This window comes from Phasianus colchicus, chromosome 27 (assembly GCF_987193195.1).
Source record: "Phasianus colchicus chromosome 27, bPhaCol1.hap1.1, whole genome shotgun sequence".
NCBI lineage: Eukaryota > Metazoa > Chordata > Aves > Galliformes > Phasianidae > Phasianus > Phasianus colchicus.
In genome coordinates, this window is record NC_143462.1 from 3,539,815 (window position 1) to 3,563,499 (window position 23,685).

A 23,685-nucleotide genomic window follows, 5' to 3' on the forward strand; every position below is an offset into this window, starting at 1 on the left:
TTGAAGGAAAACCACCACTGTGCAAAACCACGTCCTTTTTAATTCCCCACTTTCACAGAATGTGAAATGTAAGGCTTTTTATTTTTGCATATTGAGCAATAGCATTAAAGTGGTTCTTACGAGCACTGATAATCAGAGGCTGTTTTTGCTTTTGAAAACTATTCTTTGTTTGAACATGGAAAGAGTGTGACTCCAGGCTCTGTGCATTTGTTGTAATACCTCGTCCATAATCTAGGTTAAAGAATAATAAAAAAAAAAAATAAATGTTCAGGGCATTGAAGATGAAGTGCTGCAGGGAAGAAAAAAGAAACACACCAAAAACCAGCAGAAAGATAACAAGGCAGCAGTTGGCTCACAGAGTTGGGGTGCCGAAGGGAAGGAATGAATGCAGGACTTGAGCAAAGATGAAACAGCATATTAAGCAAACAGAATCTTTATTCTGTTTGTGTTGTCCATGCATCTGTGGAACACAAAGGCTTAAAGAAGAGGCTTTAATTGAGCAAGTTTTGAACAGAATAAGGGCCTGCATACTATTAAGTAGGACTACATTCTGCACAATCAGATCAGTGGGCTGTGCATCTCCCCCAGTAACAGCACAGGCTTCCATCTCTGCCACATATAAAGGTACCACAGAGGAAAATGCTGTCCTTAAAACACTGGTTTCTAAGACAGCGTTCCTGAAAATGATCAGCATTTTACAGTATAATTCATAAGCATAAATTCCATGGGGTATCTGTACCAAAACAAATCCTTCATTCAGAATTCGAAGGTATTAATCAGCTAACTTTGCCAACAAATTAGCAGAAGGTTACATGTACCTTATGCTATCTGTAGCACCTCAGAAGACCCTATTAGTGATTTTTATATATCTTCCCTCCCCAACAGTTTGGAGTTCTGCTCCAGCCTGAAGATCTAAAGCTGAGACATCCTTCCTGCAGAGCAGCAGTACGTGGGATGCACCCACTGAGCCCTGGGTGCGTGTGTGCTTCCAGCACCTGCAGGGAAACACTGTGTTGAAATCTATTTGTCACTGCTCACATTAAAAAAAAAAAATAAATCAGGAATTTGCATAATTCCTTCATAAAGCAATAAGAAATTTGTTTCACCATTCTGAATACAACCACGTGTAATTTTGTCATGCTTAAGTTAACTACTGAATTTCTTACCATTCCCCATCGTTTTATGATTTTAAGGAAATGGATGTTGGCAGTAGTTGAAGTGAAATCTGTCTTTAAGAAGAGATGAATAATCACTGAGACACATTGCACGTACTGTGAAACATTTTTGGCATAAAATGAAAAGCACGTATTGTATTTGTAACCAACATACCTTAAAAAGGGAGCAAAGATTGATCTCTCAGACACAGGGTCGAAGATCTATAACAAACTCCATACAATGCATGCTGTTTGCATTTAGTAATCATACTCTGTTCTGTGTAACTAGAAACAAGATTCATTGAAGACAATAATTCAGCAGCCTTTTTTGCCATAGTGTTTTACTACAATCCCATTATCCTGCCATATTACGTTTTACAGTATGTGTGCAAGTCCCATAAATACATGAGCCTATGTAAAATAGGCAGCAATGACTCTCACTGCTTTCTGAACTCTGCAGGTTGTGAATTTTATGTGGGTTTTGCATTTTGTTGATGTGTTTGCAGCGGGATGTATACTGCCCAGAAGAGAAATTATTTTATATTTCCATTAAAAGCTACAGCAGTAAATAAGCCATCAGAACTCACGCAGATATTCACTGGAACTTCTGCAGCAGTCCATTAAAGTGTCAAAATCCGTGTTAAAAATTTGAAAAAGTATCTGGATACAGCCCCATTTAAACCTTAAATATATATTTGGATATAAATGATAAAGATATTTTAGAGTATTCTGCAGACCTCTGCAGGGCTCTCAAGACGAGTTCATCACTCAGCACAACAGCAGATGCAGAAGGATCTGCAAGTCATTGATACCCAAATATGAACTCTTCAGAGATTTAATCTCAGAAGGTATTTACGTCTAACAAAAGAAATTTGGAATAAATCTCCAGGTCAACTTCTGCTCCAATTGACTTTATCAGAGCTCCAGTTGGGACTTGGCTCCCCAGGCTAACACAGAACTGCAGCTCTCCCATTTAGCAGCATAAGCACTGCAGCACTGCTCTGGCAAAGGAGAAGAAACCAGAAAGCAAAAGGGTTCGTTTGATTTTCTTTACATGAAAGCCTGCTGTTTAGAAATGCTGATCTCTAGTATCAGCGAGTTGGAAGACTCATTACTAATGTGCCCACAACCAACATCACAGCCCTGACCAGAAGAGAACTTAAAAACAGATGCCTAAAAAGATTACTAGCAAAAATCAGCTACAAAATTAAGTCTTAATTTGTTCCCACACCCCAAATTCCACTCTTATGCACTGCTAATGTAATGTACAGAATAAAGATTACCCTAAACTTCACTAAATGCATATTGACCAAGTCTTTTCCAGGCTCCAGTTCAACAACCATCACAGAGTGCAATGTCACGACCATCGAGAAGCAGACAGGAAAGAAATGCCATCAATGAACCAGAGAGGATGCTGTAATTTATTCTGTTTGCTGACTCCAGGATCCTGTGGAAAGCACCAGGATCTATTAGTAATATTGATTCCAGATGCAGCCCAACTACAGACTTGCACGAAAGGACAGAATCAAGTTGTTCAATTCTTCATTATTTCATTTCTGAAGTAAACAAATGTGCCACTGAGAGGCACTGAGTCCAATGCTGAGTACGTTCTTAAAATTAATAGAAGAATAACCTTTGGCAAGAGAAGAGGAAAACATTCAGGCATGGCAATTATGGTTACCGACCTGCCAACATTATGGATATGAAATCTTACCCAAGTTGCTTTATATAGTCAGCAACAGTAGGTATGAACACAACTAGACCATGTTAATAGTACGATGTAATACATAGAAAGGAGCAGTAAACACATACTTGAGGATGAGGGCTCAGCATCCATTGCAGAAACCTGCCCCTCCTTTGCTTTGCACTGATCTAAAGCCAAGATTTGGAAAGAGAGAGCAGTGGGGCTTAGGGACCCAGCTGGGTTTAATTCCTTTACATCTTGATAAATACACGCAAAAGGTTACAGGTTCTTTTTCACCAAATATGGCAGCAGAGACCTGAGGCTGAGCACCCATCTGGCAGCTCCCAGAAACCACCAGCAGACGTGGGTTCATCATCCTATCCAACTCCTGTGCTACACCACAACTGCAGCACTGCACACACCCTGAGCTAAACGAAGCCTCTGTTGCACACAATTAATAAATGTATCTATGGGGAGAATCTCTTGTGGGGATTGTGAGCCAGAACTGTCTCTTCCCTGGGCCAACACTGCATCAATTGTGAGAGAAATGGCTCTGGTCCCATCCGATCTGTGCCAGCAGAGATTGTTACATTCAAACCAACATTTGCCACAGCAGGGGACTATCAGATGCTCTACTCGAAAGGCTGGATTTTCTTTTTGTTTTGTTGTTTAACTCATAAAAAAAAAGAATTTATTTGGGTTGGGTGCCGATGCCTGCAAGCACAGCTGCTCACCAGCTCTGTTTTGCTTACCGTGCAAATGCACCTGAGATGATGATTTTAAACCTTTCTGCATTATGCCCAGTGTCAGGATTTGGGTTTTGTTGCTCGTACTGCTGTGGCAATGTGCTGCATGCACTCAGCAACCTCCCAAAGCACAACTTCCTTACATTTCTCCACTTACAGGAGCAAACTCTAGAGGTGGGCAACCTAGAAAAGGCAGCGGAGGCAGAAATACAGGCTGATCTATGGGGCTGACAGCAGCTAATTCCTGGGCTTGCATACAAACAGAAAGGCTGAGCATCTTAGGAGCAAGGTGCATTGACCTGGATGCTTCAAAGGCCACAGAATGTTCATTATTGGTAACAGTTGGGCACTTTCAACAGCATTTCGTGCACGAGAGATGAACTTCGGCTCTATGAAGACAGTCATCACATTCTTGGAAAGAGAATGCAGATTTAGAGAGATCCTTTTCTATATGTCTTTTACTTCTTCAGTCCCAGCTGACACAAGCAACTGCAATTTGCTGCTAAATGAGTCAAGACAGCACAGTGCATTTCAAAGCAGCATTAAATCCAGAGCTTGCCTCAGCAGGATTTGGAGCTCTTGATTCGTGCCCGTGTGACATTAAAGCTGAATTAGAATACTGCAAATTCCTTATTTGTAATCCTCCTTGGTTGTTTGTTTTCACTAATGTGTTATCCATCTTAAAGACCATTTACTACAAGTGAACTGTGTGAGCACACAAAGCACTGACAATGTTACATTGGCTCCCATTATTTGTAAATTAATTCATACAAGGCAGGTCTTATGTCATACATAGTCTGGATACATTACATCTATGGATCCAAATCTTTAATCCATACTTTACTACCTCCTCTTTTATATATTGCATACAGAAAGTAATAAGAAACCTTAATCCAGATACTTTCACTGCTGGCAATGATGAGATATTGAAGCCGTATTAATTTTGGAACAGTGTAAAAGTAGAAATTTCTCTCAATAACACCAAAATTGATCTAGAGGAATTCTCTCTGGAGAATATCTGTGAGGTTTGGTCTACACCACAGTAATGTCATCCCCAAAATAAAGAAAAAGATGCAATACTGAGGCACCACTGGCAGAGATGCTGACTGTGAGGGCATCTCAGCAGTCTCACAGAGCTAATGACTGAGGATTTGGGAGATTAAGCCACAGCGTAGGACATCTTTATCCTCAGATTTAACAATTCCTCAGCACCTTCAAGCTGCAGAAAAATAATTCCAGAAGTGAAGATTTATATTGTTGATAATGGGGCAGGCTCACTGAAATAATGGAACTGAACTTAAATTTCATTCCACCGTGAAGTGTGTGTCCCTCACCGAGCTGCATGGTGTGATTCAAGGTTTGGCTGCACCAGTCCTTCATCACCATGGGCAGAAATAAATCACTCAGTTAATTTGTTCCTATGGCAGGCACAGAACTGTGTGCTCTTTGGGAAAATAATGGTGCTGTATTTTTGCACTTGATGGACAGAATAATCAGAATCTTCTCCAAGGGGTTCAGGCAGACGCTGGCACAGTAACACAAATGGGGTGAGAGTCTCCTGTCCATTTTCCCCATACCATGATTAGCATCTATTCTGCATCTACTAAAACCAACGTCAGCTTCATCCATAGTTACTTCAAGTCTTATCTATGACTTCATCCAAACTCTAAAGAGAGAAATTCTTGTTTTCAAACCATTCAGCCTCAGGTTTTACAGCATTCTACGTTTCCTGGTACTGTACACACAGCCAACAATTATTGAGCAAAACTTGTGGGCTCTCTCTGTTACTTCTTATCCACGTACTTAACAGGGTAGGTCTCCCATAACTTGAAAATACCAAATGAGTTTACAACGTGGAACTTTGCCACAGACCAGAGCCATTACTCATTTGAACACTTAATTATTTTTCACAAGACAGTTTACCTTGATGAGTACAGAATTAGCCTTGAATCCTTTATGTGAAGCCTTTATGTGAGATTTTACTGTCCAGAGCAAATATGACCTGTTACGATATACAGGCTTTATTAGCAGCAATAACAATTTTACCATCAGCATCAGTAAATCAGGGCTTTCTGAGAACTCTGCAATTTTATCTGTAGAAAACAACTGAAATGCCAGTTTTTCCATTCAGTATCATTCCTAACTTCCCAAAAGGACAGATATTCTGCTTGACTGTTGACCGTAAAGCCAACAATTCTAAAATCCTCTGTAAAATTTAAACAGCGTTCACCATTTTTTCCTCAAATGGTCCAATTCCAACAAAGACTGCATTCTGTGGACATTTAACCATGCATAAATTGAAAAACCAGACAAATGCAGGTAATCAGCTCAGCAAACCATGCTTGTTAGGTAGAAGTTCACCTATTTACTCAATAGGTAACAGGTACCCGTTTCTTCATTGCTTGTTTCTTTGGATCTCAAGGAGTCCACATGGGATTTCTACAAATTATCACCTGAAAACTTTCTGCTCACCTCCAAACATGTATTATTAGAAGCAGTAACAAAAGCAAAGCAACTCAAATCCCCAAAATTGTCAACGTAGAACAACACACGTTGATTCTGTGTGGAGAACCCAACTTTTTGCAATGGGGAGCACAGCCACCAACGCTGGGCATGGAGAAACCTGCAGTGCTGAGTTCCTTCTTGTGTGTCGTGCAAAAAACCCACCTCAGCTGCAGGGACGCCCTCGGGGGGCCGGCAGTGCAGAACGATCATCCCTTCAATAGGAACCTCCTTCCCTTGGGGGTCTTGCTCAAAGTTTTTCCTTAAATCTGCAGAATTCAATACAAAAAAAAACTCATTACAATTCCAAGACATCCGAAGAACATCAGAAGGTTTATTCTACTCACAAGCGATGCGGACGGATGCTTTCCTGCTCTTTGAGGTCCCCAGATGGCTCCATGCCACGCACTGACACCAGTAATCTTCTGGTCCATGAAAGTCCTCCACCTGCTGCCTCGTCACATTGATGAACACCTCTCGAACTTTCAGGCCTGAAGGGGAAAGATACAGAAAATTGAGTGATACGAGCTACCTTCCTCGGGCATAAAGCGAAGCTTAGCAGACGCTTTTCTTTTAATTAAACAATTCCATTTTTTTAATCAAGGCAAAGTTTTAATTACTTTGACAATAATATATTACCATTAATTAAATCCTAAAAGCTGAGTAGGTCATAATGCATCAAATGAAACGAATTACCCACCCACTTTGGCCTTTGCAAGAGTGTAATGCTTCAGAAACTTTTTCTCACATGCCTTCCATCACTTGGAGGGATTATTTGGCATTGTATAACATAAGGTGAAATTGTATTCCCATTTACCACTCTCAGTGTACCTGAAGCTCTTTCTGAAGCACCCTGGTGGATCCACATCCATCACCCCCAAGTCAAACAACCAGAACTATGCAAAAGTGATAGCAATGAAACAGGTTCATATAGATAACTTAGAAAAGAATCTCATGGAATAATGAAGGCAAACCAGGAATAACGATGGGAAGAGTCTTGTGCTTTTTTTTTTTCCTCCTGGTGCCATTTCCATAACTCCCCACACACAGCCAACATTCAGCAGCATTGCCCTTCAGAGCAGAATCTTTTGTTTCAGACAAGATAACACAAATGGAGGCCTTCTAAACCTGACACCTTATTTTATACACTCGCAATGTTTGCTGTATCCGTATGCTAAATCTGTAACTACCTTTGTATGACAACGTTGGGGAGAGAAAATATAATCCAAATCACTGTTAAGAGGCATTAAGAATCACTTAGGAGAGCTAGTCAGAAAGACATTAATTTGAAAATTGGAAAAAAAGATCATGCCTACTACTTTCTTCCTTCTCTCCTCTCTTGCAGTCCCAAGGTACTTATTTCCCCTTCACTGGAAATGAATGAAAACTCAATCTCAAAATATTTCATGCCTGTGAATTTATAAAGCACCACGAAATTTCTAAACCTGAACTCCATAAAAATTGGCTTCCACTTAATCTCAGGCATCATTAACAAATGGCTGGGTACTTCACTTCTGGAAGGCACCAGGAAGTCAGCCTGGTCCTCTGACAAACAAGAACTGAGGCCACTGGAGATGCTCACTGGAGAGCAGTGGGGGAAAGCAGAGAAACTATAAAGCAATACAACATTTTTGTTATGTTTCCAGCAATAGGCAAATTATTTCTTTTCATTTCTCCTGTTTGGCTTGCCATATTTCCCAAGGACATCTTAAGATACGGCCAAACCTACGAGAGCTTCCTCAGTTGCTTTGAAAATCATTTTAGCAGCTCAAATATTTATCCATGCTGTAATAAACAAACTGGTTGTTTCTATTTGTGCTTTGTTTTTATTATGTTGATGCATTTGTCAACAAAATTGTTTACAGAAGCTTCCCTTTGTTTTCTGTAATGATGAAAACATCACTGGCAGGATCCAGCAGTTCTGTTGGAAATCCCCCTCCCTGCTGACATGGGCTGTAAGACATACAATGAAACTGCACCATCTCAAAGTAAACACCCAGGCTGCTCTGAGAGCAATGAATCCCCAAGTTCTCAGCCATACAACCTTCCTGTAGAGTGATGTTTATGGCTAAGTGATAACAGCAGCCACAGAGTTCCATTAGAGACCCTTGGAGTCCTGGTGACCTGACACAGCAGGTCCCAGTGGCTCTGAACATTTCTCATTCTGTCATGCTGGATAACACTGACAGATGCATATTTTATTGATACTGTATACATGACAAATCAAGCTGTGTGCAATCCCTGGACGATTTCAAAGCTCCAGAGCCTCAAAAGCTCAAGCCTCCAAATCCAAGCTAATTTGCAGCCATGTCCAACGAGGTTGCAACCCATCTACTTAAAGACTTCTTTGACAAGGATAAAAAAAACAATCAGTCCTTGACAAACAGTGACCTTTCTGAGATGGCTGTCTCCAGTCAGGGATCACTCACCCAGCACTCAATTAGCTGATGCACATTGCTGTGCAGCCACGTACATCCTATCAGCCTGTGAGTCTGCACTGCCTACAAACACAACGCTGCTCTGTGCATTGCCATGAAGCTGCAGCAGCAGCCTGAACTGCTATCAAGGTGAGAAGTTTGCACAGCATCCTGCTGTACCCAAGTACCTATAGCTAACCTCCCTCCCATGGTCAGCTTATTCCCACCACGACCTCAAATAGCATCTTCCTGGGGAAAACCCACTCATCCCTTCACCAGCCATCAGCTCCTACCCCACCTGGTTATGATACACTCCATCTCTCCTGAACTCTCCCAAATTTCCAAGCTACTCAAGGAATTTTTGGAAGCAGTGAACAGAAGTGAGGAGTTGGGAACTGCACATTACACAGCTGCTGGTGCAAGCAACAGCACCTTTACTGATTACCAACCTGAAAAAGCATCACATGTGGAAGAGCAGAAGCCATTTCTAGGCTCGTTGATGCTGTACAAAGCTGAGCAGTCACCACTAAAAAAAGGCAGCTATAGATTTGGGTTTGTTAAGGCAGAATGCTCTCCAGCCCAGCTCTTCCTTTCACCAACATGTTTATTAATATTAATTGATATACGTCAGCCTGAAGCAACATACTTAATGAGCTTCGAATCAGGCAGCCAAACAGTGCATGATTTTGAGAGATGCAGTGAGAAGGGGAGAAGCAGGACAGGAATTCAGCCCCTTGGACTCTCCTGCTTTGTCAATCCATAAAACAGATGCATCCAAAAATAACAGAATTGAGGTTGGAGGGGACCTCCAGAGGACATCCACTCTTTGGGGAAAGTTGTTTGTGTGTTGTCTATGGAGAAAGTACACCTATTTTCACTTATTTTAGATCCAACTACAGAAAGCAAACCCACGGGGAACAGAGGCATATATTCTTCATTTATCATCACTGTATTTCACCAGCAGATATATTCACTCACCATCTGCGTCTCAAAAATGCCAGAGAAAACATTCATAGGAAATGACACAGAGGAAAAAAAAAATATCCAGGCAAATAAAAACAGGCACGTCATAAACAAGAACAACATTTTACCTGTAACTTGTGTAACTCTAATAAGCACTGCAAGTCAACCCTTGAAATTATTGTGCAAATTATAACCATCATCTTTTGTTACACAGCACAGCCTTACAGAATATAAAATTATGACTGTGGTACTGAGATGCTAATAAGCTTTCTGCACCGTTGGATGGTTTAGCTGCAGATAGACTAATGTTGGCAGCAGATGAATAATTGCTCTCCATGTACTAAACATAACAGAGCTGCACAGAACTTCAGCATTTGTCAGCTTTATTTGTTTAAATGAGAAAAACGCTGACAGCAGTTATTGCTGTAATCCTTTTATTTATCAGACAAGGAAACTCGAGTTACTTTTAGTGCTCTGATCCTGCGGTAAAACCAGAAGTTGAGATATTTGTAAACTAATTTGGAGGTGCAGCCCTCAACATTCAGGAAAAAAGAGAAGAAAAGCAGAAGGAAATGCGCCAAACTATAACTATAGATTATATATTATCACATTATATCATAGATATCACATTGTATTATATATTATATTCTTATCACAGTAGGATCTATTAGCTCAGGCTCTTGTTTTCTGAGCACACAGAGTGAGCAAAGTTCCCCTGCTGCAGTGCTTATGGAACGAACAACAAAAGGCAGACTGTGGATCTCTATCCCCTTTTTGTAGCTCAGGAACTAAGGCAGAAGATGAAATAATTGGGTTTGTAACTGAGCAGTGGACCACAGCAGTGCATCCATCAGTCACGGCACGTGCTGCCTTACCTGCCCTGACTTCTTACATCAGCAGCAGCAAAGCCACCGCAGCACAGACTGCAATGCAAACCATCAGCTCCCCAGAACCCTTGATAGACCCTCAGGCAGCCAGCTCGTGTCAGCCCAGTGTTTAACTACAAACCACACAGATCTACAGAATCGATGCCCTTCCTTTCAGGTTCACATACTGGTTCTCATTATGTGCACTCCTTGCACAGCCTGGCTAAGAACACACAGGCAGGAATTTGCAGAGATGCTAAGATGCGCGTCTTGCTCACTTATTTGTTTCTATTCTTCACCACTATTCTACTATTCTTCTCCAAATTCCCATCACATACCAAAGAGCAGAAGGATGGAAAAGGGCAGCCCCATTTTCGTGCAGCATGACTTCCTTTTGGTGAACGCATTGACACTCATTAACCATTGTGCCATAAATTTGAGTGCAGTTTCTCACAGATGGAGCCCACGCAGTGTGCAGGACGTTGAGTGTTTGGTAGCAGAAATGTTTATTCCCTGGATTTGGCTCCAGAGATGAGAGCTCTGTCAGAGCACTCGTTTACTCCCCTCAAAAAACCTCACGTCTGATGTTTCCTGAAGGGCTGGGGAAAGGTTCTGAAGTAGTTTGTGGGTATGGATACATCTGGGAGAGAAGAACATCCAGGCCTGTCCTTCACAGCTCACCCAACGTAGCCTTTCTTTGTGCCTTTCTGCATGCTGAGGATCATCACGGCTGCTTTCAGAACACATTAACTATTGGGATCACGCCCATGTGCAGACAGCAAACAATACTTTTAGTGCTAGCTCTGCCCTTGGGCTAAATTCAAATCTGCATCGTTTATATTCCAGATCCCATTTGCTAAGTCTGTGCCTCCATGTCTCAAAACTCAGTGTTACCGTGTGTTATTTAAAAGCAAAACAGAAAACCTACCACCTAATGTTGCTTCATCTTTTTTTATTCTATTATTAATCCAAGGCTTATAAAACATAATTGCAGTATTCACAAGACAGCTTTTCATTAACCATATGGAAGAAAAACATTTAGGAACGACATTTCTTCTATATTGATTCAGCAGTGCCTTTAGAAGTAAAGGTTACGCCTATTAAATTCTTTTTGAAAAGGTAACTGTAGAAATTAGAGCTCACTCAGATTAGCATTTACAAAAAGCTGCTAGGATGAAATTTCTTCAGAATGTGTCACTTAAAGTGAATGCCAAACACCACTGTCACTTTAGGAGATGTACCTTCTTTTTTAAATGTGGGTTTTTTTCCCCCCCTTTAAAGAGGAATTTCTGGTATTGATGGAGAGGATGTTGTGCCTACGCTGCTATTTCCAACCCGTGGAGTTGCCTAGCAATCGTGGAAGTTAAAAAGAGGAGGAAAGCAATAACAAAACCGAATTGTGAAATTACAAGACGGCGCAGCATTAAATTGGTTTGCAATACTTATCAAGATGCTTTTAAATGAGGAAAGATAGAGGGTGTGTTGGAAGCACGATAAAAATCTGTTGATCGCTTTCAACTTTCTCCCTTCTTGTTTCTCTTCCTTTAGAGAGAGACGCTTCTACACAATAGATTTCTCCTACTGAACTTTGATACTTAGCAAATAACCATTCCTTCAGCTCAGTGCACCCCGCAGCTCTTTGCCATTCAACTGTGTCACAGCCCCAGTGCTGTCTGTGCTCTGCTCTGTTCCACGCAGTGCTAACAGACACCACGTTCAGTTGCACCTCCCCAAGGATGCTGCCCTTACCTGTGGTCTCATCCATGCTTTCCTCCGACACGTGCTCGTTTTGGTGGACCCATTCACCATTGCACTTGAAGAAAATCTGCATGGCTGGCATGGCTTTGCAGCGTAAGACAATGGGGTTGCTTTTGATAATGTAGGCATCATCTGGTTCCTCCATGAAGTGAGGCAGCGTTCCAGGAGCAGATGGGATGGACTCTGGAAGGGCTTCGCTGTTATCATTTCCTGAAAGGGGCAGAAAGGAAAACACACATTTTTCACGTTGCTTTATTTTTGTATTATTTAACTGGCTATAAACCACATTTGTGTTTCATTAAAAACTAATTTTATTAAAGAAAAACTTGAAGAATGCAATAGTTGTCAGGACTGCTGTGCTTTCCAACTTGGTGCACGCCAAGACAAAACAATAATGTGAGAACTTCCAGGGAAATCAGAACATCAAAAAAAGGCATCATCCATACTGCCAAGACTTATAGATTGGTAAAGAAAAACTGAATGGGTCACCATACATCATACAAGATGCCCGTGGAAGAAGTCAAACTAAACCTTATTCTCTTGAGCAGCATTCAGAGCTATGACCACCAAAGCTCCCCTTCTTTCCAATGCTGACTTTCCTTCAAACAGTTGCTGCACATTTAAAGGAGCTCAGAGTACTAACCATGGAGAAACGTACTGATGTGAGCAGCGTTACTGCAGCACTCCAGCAGTGAAATAAACAAACTGCCTTTCCAAACCCACATAGAGGAAGCGTTCAATACGCTCCTATACTGATCCCCCCTTCCTGCAGCCCTTTAAGGTGCTGCAGAAGTTGAAAAACTGGGGTCTGTAGGGATACAGCCTGCAGGGAGTAAGGCTGCACCATGGGCAGGAGGATCCAAAGGCACTCAATCAGCATGTGTCCTATTTTCTGTTTCTCTGCTTAGATGTGAAAGCAGAAGCACTCAAACAATAATGAGCATATGACATCTATTTTTTAATAGAAATAACCCTGCTTAATCCTCTGTATGTATATTTGAAACTATACACAGTGTACGTGATGGGAAACAATTATATTTCCGAGTGAGACCGAGAGACTTCCATTTTTCACAATGTTTTAAACTACATTTTTAGTGTACTTTATAAAATATTATCATAATTCTTAGCGTTTTACTACTGAACAGTTATGCCAATTTTCATCTTGTCAGTCTTCAGTAATACTGCGTCCCTGCAGGCCTTATTAAATCCATGCTTTATAGAATGACACTTTTGCTGTTTCTTAAGAATTCAGAGAGGCACAGGAATCCCACTCTGCCATCAATTCTTTGAGTGCTCCGCGAGGCAGCAATGAGTTCGTGTGGGTTAAGGCTGGGTCAGAAGGGACCCCAAAACCCATTGCTTCCATCCATCCTCCATTGGGCTGAAAAGGGATGGCCTCAGGCACCTCCAGGGATATCAGGAATAGTGGAAGACTTTGGGAAGAACAGTGGACAGCTTTACAGGGATCCCTTTAGTCGGAGGACTCAGCGTCGTACTATTTGCTAAATTTGCTGTTCAGAGTGAGTTACAAAGGATGAAACCCAAACTGTGCTGAAATGAAGGGCGTAATTGTGCTCACAGGTGAGGTTGGGACTTAACAGCAACACACAGCCCTGGTGTTACTGGGTTACGAGTACCTGCAAACAACAGACACCACTCGTTTACTACTTGTGCTTTTTAATTTCACACATCTTTCTTTTCTGTTTTCTTTCAACGGTACCTCACTCGTTTTAACATCCATCCAAAGCCTGCTGGAACTTTATAAGGGTTTTGATTTCAAGTTATTGCAGCTGTCAGCCTTCAAGGTTCAGCCATATGTACTCACAGGAAGGCGGCTGTTTCAACCACAACAGTGAATGACAGAGGACAGAACTACTAAATGCAATCCCTGTGTAGCACTCATACTAATTAAGTAGTTCTGTATCATTTACCAGCGGTGCTGAATAAGTAATAATTGGATTCAATTTCAACGTATAGAGTTTCAAGAAAAATTATGCAGCGAGACTCATCAGCATGCATGTTTGATTACTGTCCACTCTTCCCTGTTTCCTGCATTGTCAATCTTTGCTAAATACCACGTCCCTATAGACTTCAGTAAATCCATGTGGCAGAGGAAATAACAAAGGCATTAAAGGATTTCACACAGGCAACAGAATCTCGTATTTCCATCAATGTCTGCGTGGCTGCCAAAAAAAAAACAACCCACCCACATTTCTGCAGGGTCAGATGGTTAAAAGAATGAAGGCAAATCGCACTGAAGTTGCTTTTCCAACTAATGGCCCCTGTTTAGTTACAAAAACTGCTCCCCACTGAAGGAATGTGTCTACAGGGGATTGCAGGTGGAAGTCAGGCATTGCTTACAAACATGATACTGTGGGGTTTCCCATATAGTTCCCACTGGAAGTCACAAGTGCAGGGCACATCTCAGAGACCCAACCTCAAGTGGTAGTGTGTGAAACTCAGAGCCTTCCTATGGATATAAAGTATAAACTTCCAGCAGCTGTACCATAATCCTCCCCATCAAATATTTGGGCGACAGGTGGAAAATTGTTCTGCCAGCTGAGGGAAGACAAAATCCATTCCTCCTGGCAATTTTCTGCAATGAAAACTCAAAGAAAAAAAAATAAAATGAATGTGCAATAAGTTGTGGAAATAAATCTAAAATATTATCACGCAAAAGCAGCGCGCTCAAAATCTTTAGCTGCAAACAAACCTCGCTTATCTGAATTGTAAAGAATTCTATTTCTTTAGCATAGGACTGGATGCTTCCACTTGGAGCTTCATTTTACACCTGTTTCTGTGTTGTTGTTGTTTTTTTCCCATTTCACTCTGACAGCACTGTGTGGCTTCTTCAATCACAGCTTTTAAAGCATCGTGAAGCCTGACAATGTATCTGGGCAGGAGGCATTGGCAGTTCCAGTTTCCCAAAGGTCAAGTCTGCAAATGGACATTGTGACTGTGAGCTGGCAATGCAGCCAGCAGCCCAGTGCCACAGATCTCAGTTCCCATTCTATTAAAACCATGCTAAGCTGCATACGATATTTGTATTTTAGAAGGCTTTGGATGACACTGCATCCTTGTGAACAGAAATAGGGAGCTAAACTCAGGAAATCCGTCGTCTGCAACGAGATTAAAAATCAAGGCAAATATCTATTCATCTATTTGCTTTAACAATCTCTTCTTATGTAACCTACTCTACATCTACAAAGCTGTAAAGGTTCAGTGCTTTTTCCAGCAGCGATAAAACGGACATTGAGAGAAAGCCCTGTTGTACACAGAAGGTTATCTGTGAGCTCAGGAGTGATGAGTGGAACTCAGGAGAATGACAGAACGACCTGAAGCACTTGGAAGCAACTGAGCCAACTTGAATAATTCACTGCTTCGTGGTGAAAAAACCCACGAGAACTGCTTGTGTCTGCTGAAGGATGAGCCAACGCTTTGATCTGGACCAACCAACAAGAAACACACATGGGAAGCCTTCACTGTGAGCTGTACTTTCCTTAGAGAGGAAAGGAGAGAAGCTGTACTTTCCTTACATGATCCTATTTCTCTGAACAGACCCCTTTTTCCCCACTTTTCACCAAACAACAGCAACAACACTATAATCCAAACGCCTTTTCTCACAGGATCCGTTTGAAAGAAACCCAACGATGTCAACAGCATTTTGCTGTAACAATAAAAGCCTCTGAAGTACGGCTCTGTAAGTGAGCACAACTGCTTTCAATGACAAGAATTTGTGTGCCAACGTGACCCAGGCCATCTCCTCAATCCTCCTTTATTCCGTTCTCCTTCCCTCTATCAGCCTGTTTCAGTAACGCTTCTTTTCCCCATGAATTTCATGTTAGCTGACATTGTGCTGTCCCTCCATCCCTGCTGTTGCACAGAACTCATAGCACTAACTTTCTAGAAACACTTTTAATGGATTACAGGAGGGTACTGTGTTTGTTTCCATCAGTAAGAATTAATATGTTCATGAAACAGAGGTCTTTTTAGTGCCAATAAAGATTAACATTACGCTATCATAATCCTTTATGTATTCTAAACCTATCTATAATCAAAGCTATTCATGTTTTTAAAAAGGATATATTCCGTTTATTAAAAATTAAGTGGATTACAAACTTGAGGAATCTTTCATATGTTCAACATTCAACATCCATTTTTTTTTCCTTTATGCATTAGCAAGGAATATCAATCTCTAAAGGAAAAAGACTCCCTAGCATTCTAGAGAGACAAATCAGTGACACAGAAATGCAACATGTGAAAAATAGCAAACCACAAGAAACAGAAAAAAACAACTTTAAAAGCAAAATGGGAAAACACGTGATAATACCTGATTGTATGCACACAGAGAATCAAATGTATGAGGATAACCACTGTGTATTTAGCAGTCAGCCTGAAAACACCACGGCCTCACCAGTGTTCTGAATGAGCAAAACACACCTAAAACCTTCCTAGGTACAACACAGCTACCATAACATGCTGACCAGACAGAGGTTAGCTTCAATGGCAATAGCATCAGTTACATGAATGTTAAGAATTCCCTGGAAACACATCGTATTTGTCAGCAGGTTGTAGGAGATGGAGGAGACTTCAGCATCTCACATCTCCAGCTGGTGCCATAGGACCACCAGATGTGCCACACCTCTGGGCTCAGCAGATTGCACTGAAGGTTCAGGCTCTGCTGTTGCCTGTTTTAAGGACAAGAAATAAACAGCAAGAAAAAAATTCTGAATAAATTCACACGCATCATTGGGTTTGCTGATGTTACACGTGCCTCATATTGCTACCAGGTGCAATGGTTGCCATTACAAAGTCAGTATTTCCTTACAGCTCCTTCACTATGGAACAAGTCTATAAGGCAGCTGGAAAAATTTAGCATAGAAATACATGACCAAGCAGGAGAGGGGGAAGTGAAGAACTCTGGAGAGCCTTGCTTGGATTCTGATGTGTAGATACCTCACGTTGTCTTGAAAGCTACACATATTTCTTAGTAGTCTGGTCTTCTGCTCTAGGAACAGACTTCTCCCAAGTACAATTATTGACTTAACACAGCTGCTTATCAAGCCCTGGGTCAAAACACAGTACCTGCTGATGCAAGCACTTGGAGCTCAGCAGCAGAGCAATAATAAATATAATAAATTTGTACCCAGCTCATAATCACACCTGTGGTACAACGCTCATTCTTAGCTGCAGCAGCATTTTATTTACTGAATGAGCCACCAGAGCTCCTTCCACGAACTCAATTCACACATCAATTGTCATTATTAAGGCTCAAGGCTTTGACGTGCCCAGCAGCCAATGCAGCTGCAGGAGGAGATGCTCACTGCAGAGCCATTGGCATTCTGCTTCAAGAAGAGTTTTGTTTGCAAGCAAGTAATAAGCCTGTCATACATTTGCTGATAATATATTAAGAAGGGGCCAAAGAAAACCCACACGTACACCAAACTGATTTTCTTTTAAAACCACTGTAACAGCAAAGCTGCTCTACAGATAAATGTCAGTTTAATTTTTTTTGTACAATGATGAAGGGAAAAAAAATTTCTTCCTCCATCACAGAATAATGCCAGCAACTCCTGACAACACGTGTCTCCCAGCAAAGCTTCTCAATGCTTTTCTTTGGCTGCCTGCACAGAAAGGTAAGCAGTATCTGTTTAATGCTGTGCTTATGATCTCAGCACAAACTCTCCCTGGCTGTTGTCCATCTGAGCTTTCAGGTCCCTCCAATCCAGCAGAAAAGGTGCCAACGACCTGATGCTCTCAAATAGCACGTGACTGCATTGAAGATAAAGACAAAAAACCAACATATACTGCCTTTAAGACAGAAACAGAAGTACCAGGAATCCTAATTTGTCCAAAAGACCGACATCTAAAGTAGAACTTCTATTCAGCTAAAAAAATCTCAAAGCAAAAAAAATCAACCTGTAGGTTGTAAACATGCAAACATTCACCACCAAGTCAGAGTTCTGAAACTCAGGTAAAAATTTGGCTGTATCACTGCATAGACAAAGCCTGGCTTGGCCTTCAAACCTCACAAGGTCACGGTCTGATCCCAAGCCATCCAATGCCCCAAGGATTTTGGTCTGTATGGAAGCTGCCATAACCAGGGATGACACGGATCCTGAGGGGTGTGCAGAGAGCAATGGAAGCATGCTGACTTGTATTCTGGTCAGAAATAGCTCTTCTGCTTACAAGCTCTAATCATAGCATCACCTAAAATATCTTTCCCATTGGAAAAGTTGGCACTTTTCATTTATTTTCTTCTTTTGCCTTATACTGTAACCTTGCTGTGAATCAAACTCAAATATCAGTCGCTGTCAGAGGTAAATTACAGTATGGCACATGACATTTAAATCACTCCTATCTGAATAGACACTATCACCATTCCAAATACAAAAGGAACTTCCCCCTCTCACCTATTCCTTTTTTTTTTTTTCTCCCAAGCTCATTACCAACAGTGCAAGCAGAACAAAATACGAATCACTGGGTTTCTTTGGGCTTAAAGATTTCTTTTATAAATGTATAAATTAAATTAAAACCAGCACCTGGCCTGAGGTGAAGCATAGTTATACTGGCAAGAAAGTCAATGACAAGAGAAATAAGAGGTCACATTTCTACCCTTGCATTTGCAAACAGTGCTCTCGAGCTCCTCCTTAGAAAACATGACCTCTTACAGTCTACTTTATCCAAAACTGCACTAGTAGTCATATGTACATGCAGTTATTCCATCTTAATTCCTGCCCCAGTGGCGTTCATTAGAAAATCCAACGTTACCACCAGTAATTCATCCCAAGAAAAGTGAAAGTGCACTTCTGCTCACAAATCATATAAAGTTCCTCAAAACGTAGAAATAAAATAAATCACGGAGTCTTCAGTACACAAACTGTTCACCAGCAAACACTCCCCCCTCCCCCCCCTTTGTTTTTTTAGGTCATGTTCTCACTAAATACCAAATGTGTCTCTCGTACTCTGAAATACTTCTAGAAGAAATAGACCAAGACATGAGGAAGGAAGAGAGCTCTTTAAACCGCCTTACTTGCTCCTGAAATGATGTAGAAGACAGGAATACAGCTACGATGAGACCTGAGTTCAGGTGACCTTAATTACCCAGACAACACTTCATTCCATTTGCAAAACCCATGAATTAAGAGATGACCACAGCTGTGAGAAAGCAGCAGCTCCTTTTCCTCCTGGCAGGGTTTGAGACATTGCAGCCATGCGTATCTTGAGGCACTCGATAGCCAAGAGTAGAGAAAACACTGTAATTCTCAGCAACTGCCTTCTAAATCCCTAATGATCTAATTAAAAACTGGACTAAAGAATGCTGTAGTTATTTCTGCTTCTTCGGGTATCTCAAACCTAATAATATAAGAAAATAGCTAACATTAGGCATTGATAAACATCTGTAACATAGAGCACACGCTATAGAATAATAGTTCAGATGAGAAGGACACCACGTTTCCTAATTCACATCAAATACAGAATTAAAATCACATGTTAGTTTTTCTTTGTAAGTGTTTTCATTCTTTGTCTCACTTCAAACAAATTAAACAGAGCTCAACAGAGACACGTTAAATTTAACTTGACTTTAAGGGTCCTGCCTATCCTAAAAGTGACTCTATTGTGTATTGGGCATTTCAAATGTAACTGAATTTATGAAGTATATACAGTATCCCACAGCAGAGGAAAAATCCAATTAGTAGATAGCTTCTGTGTAATTAGAGAGACTCGAGTCTCAGGTGTTTTTAAGTCTTTCTGTAAATACCAATCAAAGCAACGTGACATTTACATTAACAAATATTTCCATGTGCGTATTTGCAGTAACTACATGTCATACAACAAAGGAAAAAAATAGAAAGCCAGAGTGATGGGCATTGTAGTGATCCTTGTGCTCCTCCAGAAAGGACGTGTGAGTTGGGCCATTAACTTTCTATCTATCTGCTTTTTCAAGGTAACCCTCACTCGATGAAACAGACATAAAGCCAATTGCAACAGCTAGATGAAATAACCACAGAGAGAGAAAAGTAGGACATGGAGATGGTAAAGCAAACATCTTTCACAGCCTCTTGGTATAACAGCACTGCAGACTGGGAAGTTTATTAACCCACCTGCCACATACTGGTCGTTATCCATCTGCAGCAGCATCACCTCCAATGCTCTGCATGCAACCCTATCCACCTATGGAATACTGCAATGCAAATCCTGAAGCAGCAGTTGAGATGAGAACCCCAAAGAACAATCCAGACAAAAACATACTCGTGTATTCCTGTGATCCCTCTTCAATCAAAGAAATGAATTCACCTATACTGAGAACTTTCTTGAGAGATCCTATCTTCAAAGGTCCTTCCAATAACTGAATTCACCAACAGCTGCTGTGCAGCACATGCAGAACTGCACCGTCTGTAATAAGGAACAACCTGAGAGATTCTGAATCACAGCAATTCCAGATAGCTCTGGAAAGATGTCATCCCTTGGCATGGAATGATTTCTCATGCAGCTGCTTACCAATTTCTTAATTATTATTATTATTTCCTAGCATTTTCCTTTCCAGTGAATCAGAATCAGTTCTCCACCACTTTTGCTACCTGGCAGCTGCTGTCCTATTGATCACCTGCCCGTTCGTGCAGCTGCTGCTGGGGGAGAAATAAAGAACTCCAAAACAAAGCAAAAGAGAGAAAAAAAAAAAAAAAACAACACAAAAAGATCAATTTGGAAATACTGTCTCTCGAGAACCTCCTACACCAAACACCCCTTCAGCTGACAATTTTGTGCAGCACGAAGATTTAATAATTTTCCAAACCTGACATTTTTCCATCTGAATCACACGCTACCTCGTGCAAAATCTTTTCTATACCCTGTTGCTTACTGTGTTTCAAGGAGAAGGGCATTTTAAGCTTTTGTCATATTAAAGACCTGGAAAGATGTACAGCTGTTAGCTCTGCAGCAGTTGCTCATGAGAGAAATGCATGAGAGAAATGGGTGAGAATGGCAAGCTATTCAAACACTGTGAGATTGTCTTGTTATGTGCATCAGCTAAACTCTCTTGTCCTGAAGTCTCTCCATAAGCACACACAGACCTTGAAGTAATAAAGCTCATCCACCCTTCTTTCTCCTCTTCCACCCTGCAGATCAGTTCAGGTATTCACCAGTGTTAGGGTTTACCCTTGCGTGAATTCCATTGATTTTAACCTTGTCTGCCTGTGGGGTTTCAAGCAATTTTACTAAATACTGCGTTATCTGATCTTCTATTATACAGAATGCTTTCCAAAGGAGCCTCAAGCAGACTGCTTTTGAACGCAGGCTCTGGAACATGTTTCCTAATGTTAAACATCCCTGCATTTTGGTAAGTAAGCATGTGTGCTCCAGTATTCCTGAGAGCATCCCTCATTTATCCTCTACACAGCAGCACAAGCTTCAGAATGGGACTTTTCATTGATTTTTTAGAGGGATTTCTGTGCTTTTTATTTTTTCAGATCCCATGAAATTAGAATGTTATATGCTATATTCAATTAACAACCAATATTTCTTTTCTGCATTGGTAGAAGAACCTCGATTTTTCAGGAGCCCAGGTAGAATCAGTGACTCACAAGGATGTGAGTTTCTACAGTGGCATCATCTCACACCACGCATCCCATCTCCAAGAAGGGAGGAGGACAATCAGACCAAGAGTCCACTCACATCAATTCTAACGATGACAAAAAACTCACAGCATCAAATACCAAAACGAGGGGCCTCCAATCTAACAAGAAGGTTCATATTTGTAACAGGATATTCCCACACTGAAATAAAGCATTAAGAATGCCTGGCACAATAAATTAAGAAACACCTTCTGTAATCTGATGAATAATAACACAAAGGTGATTGACTGCAAGAGGTTTAGTTGGGGTTGGCTTCCAGTACAGACACGCTTCACATCACCTTCACAACTTCCTTCAATACATTCTTAGACCTTCAGGCTTTGTGATTTCAAGATCTGCCTTCAAACACCAGATGCCCCCCACACACAAAGCCCAATCAATCTGGCAGCAGCAGAGCCAGACCTGCTGCACATCTCAGGGTTAGCACACATTCAGTAAGGAGGCTGTATTTCAATAACATTAATTTCACTAACAGTAGGACTACTTTAAAAAGCAGAAATAGGTTCCTGCATTTCAAACTGCAGCCACATCCCCAAAGGGAAGAAAACGAAAGAGCTCGGAAACAACTCTTGATAGATCTTCTCTGTGTTTTTTGGCTTCGAGTTATTCACAGATTACAGAAGCCACCATATTTTTCCCCTCCTGAGGTTACTGTATATATACCACCAGATAAATGCCAGGGAACATCATTAAACACCCAGCCATATGCAGTTTTCAGTTACAGGCAAAGAACTTGAAAAGTGAATGTCATCTTTTCATAGATGCTTGACAAGCCAACGATGCCTCGGGCTGCAACCACTGATCCATTCCCGACCTGATCCCTACTTCTTGTCCAACAACACATTGCACTCTTTATCACAACTCACCCTCAAGTGGCTGCTAGATGTTAGGTTGAACAAGCCAAGTCACTCAAGTAAAGCTTTGTGGGTTTTTTTTTAATGCCAATGTGAGTTGGACCATTTCAACTCTGCAATGGCAGCTGCTTGGTGGTGAGAAGCACTGCTGTTGTGTGTCATACAGTCTGCAAACAGAAGTATTGGACTAAATCAAGAAGTCTGCAATACAGATTTGGACTGAATGTAGTATATTTTTCACAATATGTATGTAAAGTTTCTTTCTATGGATTACATGACAGCAAACTGCAAAGAATTTCCTACCTGGTGAGGGGAGGAGGGGTAAACGACCACGCTGACACACAGCTCAGCAGCTGCTCTTAGAGCAAAAAGCTGCAATAGCATCCCAGCACGCTCCCATTTCCTCCAGCATGTCAAAAGCTACAGAATACGACATTAAAATCCATCTCCTTTCAACTCCACAAACACGATACGTTGGCTGGATTTCTCTCTGTGAGGAGACGTGGTGCTTTAGCAGCTGTGATAAATGCCCACGTTTGGTTAGTGCTGTGATGGATAAGGTACAGCTGACAGCTGTTCCCACTGAAGCCCCATGCAGCTGTGGCTGCCATATCTCACCTGCTGAGCCCTCCATGGGCAGGTAAAGCAGCATCCTGGGGCTGACATAACACAAAGCATAAAGCTGATCCAACAATATGCCCCTGATACATTCCTTTGCCATTTAAAGCCATAAAACATCATTTATTCCTTACAACACGGTGTCTGTGCTCCTATTCAAGTCCTATCTATCTAGAATCCGTCTAGAACCTTCTTTTCCTGATCCTGTATAAACAGCTAAAAATACATTTGAACTGTTGACAGTAAAGTTGCATTTCCAATTCTGCACTCGTGTTGCTTTTAAAAAGCTGATCAGATACAAACATGCTTTACAATTTCTGCCTAACTCATTGCCTTAGCATGGACAACTGCACTGATGATACAGACTCCCTGCAACCTGTCCATGCTGTGGCACCTCTTATAGCTGCCCAGCTTGATCCCATTCATCTATAGGAGAGGAAACAATGTGAAGCAGCAAGGCTTGCACATCAGAACAGTTTCACCATTCT

The 23,685-nt window shown here is 41.2% G+C and overlaps 1 protein-coding gene and 1 long non-coding RNA gene across 4 annotated transcripts in view; one reads left to right on the forward strand and one right to left on the reverse strand.

Annotated features, from left to right (window-relative positions):
• The window catches only part of LOC149914815 (uncharacterized), a 114,673-nt gene extending 91,176 nt beyond the window's left edge, over positions 1–23,497 (forward strand). Inside the window, exons 5-6 of one of the 2 annotated variants that reach the window (XR_016460222.1) lie at positions 21,344–21,430; positions 22,487–23,497. This is a non-coding gene — a long non-coding RNA (uncharacterized LOC149914815). Of the gene's footprint in view, positions 1–885; positions 1,717–21,343; positions 21,431–22,486 lie in introns of those variants that run through there. The other variant, XR_016460221.1, reaches the window with a different exon arrangement.
• The window catches only part of UNC5D (unc-5 netrin receptor D), a 93,103-nt gene that overhangs the window by 35,595 nt on the left and 33,823 nt on the right, over positions 1–23,685 (reverse strand). For both annotated transcript variants that reach the window (XM_090125789.1, XM_090125790.1), the window contains exons 2-4: positions 12,082–12,300; positions 6,434–6,577; positions 6,252–6,355 (exon numbers count right to left, since the gene is read on the reverse strand). In XM_090125789.1, the coding sequence (XP_089981915.1) occupies positions 6,252–6,355; positions 6,434–6,577; positions 12,082–12,300 (467 nt within the window). The remainder of the gene's footprint in view (positions 1–6,251; positions 6,356–6,433; positions 6,578–12,081; positions 12,301–23,685) is intronic.